Source organism: Barbus barbus, assembly GCF_936440315.1.
Source record: "Barbus barbus genome assembly, chromosome: 4".
In the NCBI taxonomy this organism is placed as follows: domain Eukaryota; kingdom Metazoa; phylum Chordata; class Actinopteri; order Cypriniformes; family Cyprinidae; genus Barbus; species Barbus barbus.
The window spans coordinates 9514263-9522317 of NC_136732.1; the positions used below are offsets into that span (position 1 = coordinate 9514263).

General features: G+C 38.7%; 1 protein-coding gene across 1 annotated transcript in view; it reads right to left on the reverse strand.

The window, feature by feature from the left end:
* Window positions 1-7630, reverse strand: part of LOC306865664 (ras-associating and dilute domain-containing protein-like) — a 37428-nt gene extending 29798 nt beyond the window's left edge. Inside the window, exons 1-4 of the mRNA XM_079410406.1 lie at window positions 7210-7630; window positions 5346-5669; window positions 4034-4269; window positions 1443-1771 (exon numbers count right to left, since the gene is read on the reverse strand). Coding sequence (XP_079266532.1) covers window positions 1443-1771; window positions 4034-4269; window positions 5346-5669; window positions 7210-7325 — 1005 coding nt within the window. The 5' untranslated portion in view covers window positions 7326-7630. The remainder of the gene's footprint in view (window positions 1-1442; window positions 1772-4033; window positions 4270-5345; window positions 5670-7209) is intronic.
* Window positions 7631-8055: the final 425 nt, after the last annotated feature.

Consider the following 8055-nt stretch of genomic DNA (forward strand, 5'->3'; position numbering starts at 1 on the left):
AGTGTGTTTCTCTCACACACTTCGGCTCCTCCTGTGTGAGAGGTAAGCTGCTGCAGGCAGCCCTCGTGTTGAGCTCCAGTTTAGCTCTTCACCCATTGCCGGCCAGTCCCAGGACGCTTAGAGACACATGATCACCTATCTGTCTGCCTATCTGTCCAAATCCTGTCACTCTGACCTAGGCCAAACCTGAAGAAAACGCCACCTCTCTCTAACGTAAGTGGCTACCAGCCAGGATACTCCTGACCAGATTAAACTGTTTAAGTCAAGACTTTACTGCACTTAGTGTCAACAACATGGTATGAATGCACCAATGACTTATGTAAGGTTTGGGAAAGCCTCTATGGTGTCAGGGACATTTGAACACATTGTGCTTTCTTGTTTGACAAATATAGCAATTTTAGACTATTACATGATACACTTGTAGCATCTCAGACTGATGCTGGTAAGATATCAAGGCTAAAAGAACAAAAAAGTATCAAATAACACTTGTTCAACAGGGTGTGCAAAAACCTGATAAAAATGTAATCCTTCAATGCAGTGTAATGGACAAATATAATACCCTCAAACCAAATACATAAAAAACGTTTTCAGCTGGTTTTAACAATTAAATATTTGGGTCAAATTGACAAAACCTCATAATCATAACAAATTTTGTATGCAAAGTTCATAACCTTAAATGAGAAAAAGCCAAAAAATTTCAAAACATCATAGGTTAACCACTATTTTCAACAACTCAAAGACTGAAATGGGTCAAATTGATCCATTAATTCAAGGTCTATATATGTCTCAGGCCCTTCCTTTAATGTAAAATGTGAGATTTTTTTATCCACTTCAAAAGCAGCATCCAGTGGTTCTTTAGCTAGCGTTAGCAATCACTGTTCTGTGTATACTTTAAGTACAGATACCACAAATTCCCTTGTGGCATGTTTACACTCTTTTTAGTCTTTGCCTGTTTTTATTGTCTTCTGAACTTTTCTGCTTTTTTAGCTGTACAGGAACTAAGTCTCCTGTTGTCCCCACTAGTAAAGTATGTTTCATTGTCAAGTTTTCACTCTTCACATTACTACACTACACTATGCTGCCAGCGTATCTTCAGAGGTGGCAGCCAATGAGTGTGAGGATGTTTAGTGAAACACCATAGTTTAAATTAGCAACAAACTACTGAATTCACCATAAAAAAACTAAAGTTCTCATCAAAAAGTCACATGATTTGATAAATCACTGATGTACATAAAGTGTGGGAAGGGATGCACTCCAACGTTTAATACTTTAGGTTTAAGGTTACTGAAAAAAATGATTATCTCTAAATAAGATTTTTTAAATAAGTTTAAGCAAAACACCACTAAAAATCTTAAAGGAAACCATGGATGTCTACAGTTTCAGAACCATAACTAGCACCCTAATCCAAATACACAAAACAAGAACATCACTGAAGGTCCTACCTGTCTGTGGTTATATCCTTGCAGCAGAAGGAAATATGGGAAATCAAAGGGCAAGTGGATGGAGTACTGCGTGTTGTTGTCGTCGCTGCTTTCCGTCTCCTCTTTCTCTGCGTTGAGGCGGTGAGCCTCTTTATCAGCCTCTGCCTCTGGATCCTCCTGTAGAGGTGTATTATGGGTCTCACTGGCTTCTTTTCCCATAGTGGAGACGTCCATGTCACTCAAGCTCCTCCAGATACCCAGAGCATCCAGCCCCTCATTCGTCCCATCCACAAACATAGAGGTGACCCGTGCACGAGCATGCAGCAGCCTTCGGGCTTGGGCATTGAGGCCTGGGGTAATACAATTTTTAAAAATACATGATTTGCACATAACAATGTATATAATTTTACATTGTCATTCTAAAAACTTATAGACAACAATTGCTTAAGAGGATAATAACACTGACTATGGCTTAGTCAGACTTCTTACTGCATGAACAATTTTAAAGCAGCATAAGCTCATAATTGCCTAAAACGATTAAATTAAATACAATTAAATGTATTAGGATTAAGCTTTCAAACATTCTTCTAAATAAAGTTGTAAATCTGCCACATTTTGTTCAGATGATCTGCTATAAGATGACTCGATGGGAGAGATAAACAGTGTTGGGAGTAACGGATAAGTAATGCGAGTTTTGTAATCAGATTACTTTTTTCAAGTAACTAGTAAAGTAACTTTACTTTTTAATTGAATGTTTTCCCATTTATTAACTAACAGCTCTCCTTTCCCCATGTTGGGAGAAATCGGGAGTAAAGGACCTTGCACACTAAGTCCGACATTTTCGTATGCATTATTTCTGGGGGGGGGGTTTGTATTCGCCATCCTTTCCTATCAAAATGCTTGTTACAGATGTGAAAATGCAGAAAATCGAACCTGATCCGAATTTTTTTATGACAGTCAAGTTTCAGAGGCAGTGTGTAAATGTGATTAACACAATAACGTAACGCTGTACACAAAACAGAGCTCTGCTGCTTTATCAGACATTACATGCAAGATTAAATGAAAATGACATCCAACATTTTCTGAAAATAGTTGGTTTCCATCAGAAATACAGTGATATAAAAACACCCGCACTGGGTTTCGATTTTGAAACGTGCAGTGCTCCTCCATTCAAATTTCTGTAGGTGGGATTTACAATTTGTGATGTCATATAAATACAGGCAAACAACTTTGTAGTCCAAACGAGCCGTTCGCTGTAGTTCTTGAAAAGGGATTTAAAAAAAAACAAAATATCTCTCTTTGGAGTGGACTTTGAGATTTGTAACTTTGTAGATCGTTTTATGCCCAAACATACACACTACACACTGACTAAAATTCATGCATAATAGGACCCCTTTAAGTGCAGAGGTGTTGTGTGTGCGGTGTGAACATGATTGTTACTGTAGTTCTAGACTAAATGCATATCCTACTTATTTCACTTGCACAGATTTAGTATTCCTCAAAGTTAATACAATCAATGAAAAGCAAGTTCAGAATATGACGCACACCTGCAATAACTAAATATGTAAACACAAAAATCCTTTATGTATTTAATCCCATTTTATTAACCAGTGCTGCCGACATTCAATGATACAATTCAACCAAACTAATAAGCAATTTTGGTATGAAAGGGTTTTTACATTTGCCACAAATATAACTTTTTTATGTTGAAAACAAGCAAGCTCAGGCCAGATGAGAAAAAGAAACTCAACAGTAACGGCACGCATTACTTTCCATACAAAAGTAACTAAGTAACGCAATTAGTTACTTTTTTAGGGAGTAACACATTTATGCAATGCATTACTTTTAAAAGTAACTTTCCCCAACACTGGTGACGTCGCATAAACAGAACTGAAGACTGCTGTGAAATGTTCTCGGAGCTCAGGCTTTCACACCAGCAGCACTCTGGGCGTTATCAGCTGTGGAAATGGGCGGTCATCTACATTGTTCTGCCAGAACACACAGCGATGGGGGCCGAGCTTCCCCAGTCACCGATTCTCAAGGGAACCCTGTGGAACACCACAGCCCCATGCCAAAGAAAAAAAAGACCCTCAAGAGTGCAGGAAGCACGCTCAGAAAGAAAAACAAGCGGCCATTTCCATGTTGGCAGCTGGAGCGCGGTGGGAAAGCTCAGTGTGAGAGCTGATGGGACTATCCCAATAAAACATACTTCTGAGAGAGCAATTTGACTAAGCTTCTTGCTGACAGGCTTTTGTTGGGATAAGCCGTGAGGCACCTCACTCTGTTAAAACAATCCTAAATTGTGTCAACTGGAACACAGATCAAAGTTCAACTAGTCAAAACATCTCTAAAGGCCGTTCACACCAAGAACAATAACTACAACGATAACTATATCAGCGTCTAGTCCAATGCATACCATTCTGATTATTATAAGAGCGCCGTTTTGTCAACTGCCACTTTAAAGGTGATGGATTCTGATTCGTTGGCTGTAGTGAGGATACTACTCTCACATAATTAGAAAGATTATTAAAAGTTAGTTGTTATAGATACTGTCATTGGTGCGAACAGGCCCTAAACCATTGATACGTTCACACAATAAACTGCTTCAATACCTGCAGTGATGTTGTCTGTATTCTTGGCACTTTGCGCCTCCACGTTTGCTCTTTTTTGGATCTCGAAACGCCTGGAGAATCCCTCCTTGGGTTTCCAGAGTGACTGCAACATGAGGGGCTTCTCGTGGTCACCGACAACCCGACAGCACTCCGTCTTCCATTCATGGTCCAATCCAGTTTGGCCAATCACATCACAGAGCACATAAGCACTGGAGTCTTCCTTTTCCAAGCAGTACCTGTGAGGCAAGAGAACAGCTCAGTCAGCCTTACCTGCTGGACTAATAACGAGTCTACAGTTGAAGAGACCAATGACATTACGTGTATTTCAAGTCTTGGGTTTGAAGTACTGATGAACTGAAACTAAATGAAAATATTTTGCTGGATCAATAACTTTCATGGCCAAAACCATTGACCACAACAGTTAAAGGGGAGGTCTAATGCTATTTCATGCATTCTGACGTTTTTACAATGTTAAAGAGTGGGATTCTCATGCTAAACATGGCAAAAGAAATGAGTTGGATGTATGACAGAGTGTTTCTGAGCCAAACACACTTCTTCAGACTTTTTTTTTTTTTCGAGTGTGGCCCTGTATGACGCCATAAAGGGCGGAAGGGCACTTCTCCCGGAAGAGCGTACACACATCAACCAGAGCGAGAGCAAGAGCACACCATCAATGGGATTTGGGTTACGCAAGTCGCCGTTTAGACCACGAAATCAACAATGTCACCAAAGATGTCCATCCCTGTTGTAGGTACTCAAGATTAACATGAGATTGGCCGAAACTCTGCGTGTTATGTCCCCTTTATGGGCTGTTTAAGTAACGATGTGTATGTGCGTGCTGCCATTTTATTGCCTACTGCTTTAAACGGTTGAGCTCTTTAAAGTCTGATGGATTCTGATTGGCTGTCAATGTTTTTTTGTTCAACAGCTTGAAAAAGTGATTCAAACTATATGGTTTCTGTGTGTCATTATCGCTGTAGCTGAGGTGTGGACTTCACTGTTATCATACAATTAGAACGATTATTGAAACTTTATAGTGACAGTTATTTTATTTGTTGATGCGTACAGCCCTTAGTGCTTTCCAATGTTATCTTTTGACTGTGTTTGACTCTTTTCTATGTGCACACAATGTGGATAAACTACAGCAGGTAAACAGGTCAGCAGTGTGGACACACATCACTGTGACCGAAAATTATGCTAGAGTAGTAATATATCAAATCTCTTGGGCTGAAATACCGAGATGCGGCCTGTTGATGGAGAAATTTATTGTAAAGATGACACACATTGAATCTGACGAGAGTGCATCCCTCACCTCTCCAGAGCTTCTTTGACCAGCTCTGTGGCACTGGAGTGACTGGTGGCCAGCACGCTCTTGTAGTTGGTTCCTTGACAAATGTCACTGCCAAATATCTTGAGGATCCCTGGGATAGTCCTTTGACTGGACAGCTCCGCGGGGTCGTCCGCTGCTTGCAGTTCTAGGGTCCCGCTGCCCTGACCCGGCCATCTGTTTCGCAGAACAGGGCTTCGGCTGAACACCGTGGTCAGTCTGTTGTTGTGTCGGCGTATCTTGCTTTTGGCCGGCTGCCGGACTCCAGTGCTCTCCACAGACTGAGCCGTGCTGTCAGACGTGTTGGACCTCAGAGAGAAGTGAAGTGACATACGGTCAAGTATGGTGACCCATACTCGGAATTTGTGCTCTGCATTTAACCCATCCAACGTGCACAGACACAGCAGTGAACACACACACACGTGAACACACACCCGGAGCAGTGACAGGTTAAGATGACTTTAAAAGCTTGCACTCAGTCTGCTTTAGATACAACGACAGAATGAGTGTAATAGACTGCGGATCAAATACAAACCCCTGCTAAGAAAAGAGAGTTCTGAGATCCTTTGCCTGGGAAAAACTACTGTGACTATTTCACCTTGTTAGAAACATAATAAATACTGAGGTTTGACTAATCTTTTCATATACTGTCTATAGCGAAGATGTATGTGAACCCTCTATTTTATCATCTAGCATCTATGTTATCTTTAGTTTCTTGGTTAGAAGTTAACATGAATGACAGATTCTCGCTGGTAGCAACCTTGCAAGATTTCATCAATACTAACACTTTTTAAAGGCTGGACTCTTAAAATGTGTAATATTGTTTTCATTAAAGTATCAAGAAGGGTTCTGGCTCATGAGATAATTAACATATTTTAGTAAAAACGATTAAACACCTTTACAAATTATAATACAGATTTAGACTTGTATTTGTGACAAAGGAATCAAAACCGTATAAAGATTAAAACTATAAAAACAATTTTACTTTAAATATGTATATACAATTACAAAAAAATATTTTATTACATTAATTATAGTCGGTTATTTCACTGAGGCATACTTTTATGTGTGATTTTCTTCGAGACATGAGCTAATATGATAATAATAACAATAATAAATCAATATTTTCATATGTAAATAATTTAATATTACTACAATGTTATTACATATTGTACACTTTACTTAACTGTTAACATTACTTAATGCATTAACTAACATGAACAATAAACAATACATTTATTACAGTATTTATTGACCGTTGTTGATGTTAGTTAATAAAAATAGTTTTTCATTGTTGATGAACTAATGTTATTCCATGGTCTGTCTGAATACTGGATTCTGATTGGTTGGCAGGTGTGCAGTATAACTGTTTAATGCACAGGTAGTTCCAGGTCAGTTTAATCACTGTTCAATATTAATGCACTGCTTTAACTGATGCACACACACACACACACACACACACACACATATAAACTAGCCATTGCCATTATGCCTTAATTGAACACAATTTTACATTTTAATAATATATTAGTAAATGTTAAAAATAACATTAACTAAGATTAATAAATGAAGTATTGTTCAAGTTATGTTAACTATGAATGTTTTTTGTTTACACTTTTTATTAGAGCAACGTTTTTCAGGCTAAATGCATGAGAAAGTGCATTATGCACACTATATCTTGCATAATTATATTAACAAATGTTTTTCTTGTCTTATACTTAAAATACAAACTGACACTTGATTTATTTAATGCTATCCATGTCACCCTTGTTTAAGTGTGTTGAAGCCCTAAAATGCTTTCAGAGGGCCATTTGTGTTAAAAGCAAACAAACGTGTATGAATAACTCACTGTAGAGATCCATTGCTGGTCTTTCTGCCCAGCATTGCCAGGCGTCTCTTGGGCGAGCGGATCAATATCCCGAGAGCTTGTTTAGAGATGTGATTGCTTCTTTCCTCCGAGATCATTTTAGCATGTGGACGAGTGCAATGATTCAATCGCAAATGTAAGTTTAGCAGCTATATATCAGTCTGTGTGCTCCGCTGTCAGAATAACTCTCTTCAGTGCAACACATGTCGCGCGTGCAAACTTCTCCAGTCCTCTCAGAAATATAATCCATTGCGACGTTTAAGAGAAAAAAACATTTAGTTAGTTAACTATTAAATAATGCTGATTTGTTATCCAGTCCGGTTTTAATTAGACAAGTCCTTACGAATTAAAAGGAATAATAATCCTATATAGTAAAGGATAGGGAGCGTCCCCTGTCCCGTTTGAAAAGTTAAGCCGGAAGTCAGTCCTACAATGGCATATTAGGTTTAGCTCATGAATATTAATTAGGAATGTGATTGGACGCAGCATTAACTCATTAATATTCATGAGCACAAACTTCGCCACATCGGTGACAAGAGGCGCGTATCCATACCAAAATATTTCAAACACTGTATTTCTCAAAGAAAACACTAGACCTTATTCGAGATTTACGAGCAGAAAGTGTCAACTTGTCGAAAAACTGTTTATATTAGAATTGAACCAGGGACAGAACTTTTCAACGTCTGTTTCATAATGAGGTGTAATTTCCATAAATACTGCACATCGTTACTTAGAGACTGGCGTACTTGATTACTCAGTCATTAATATAAATATAGACGGATATGCTTTATGATCCAGCCTGTGAGTGTGAGAGGATTTCCCTTGCAC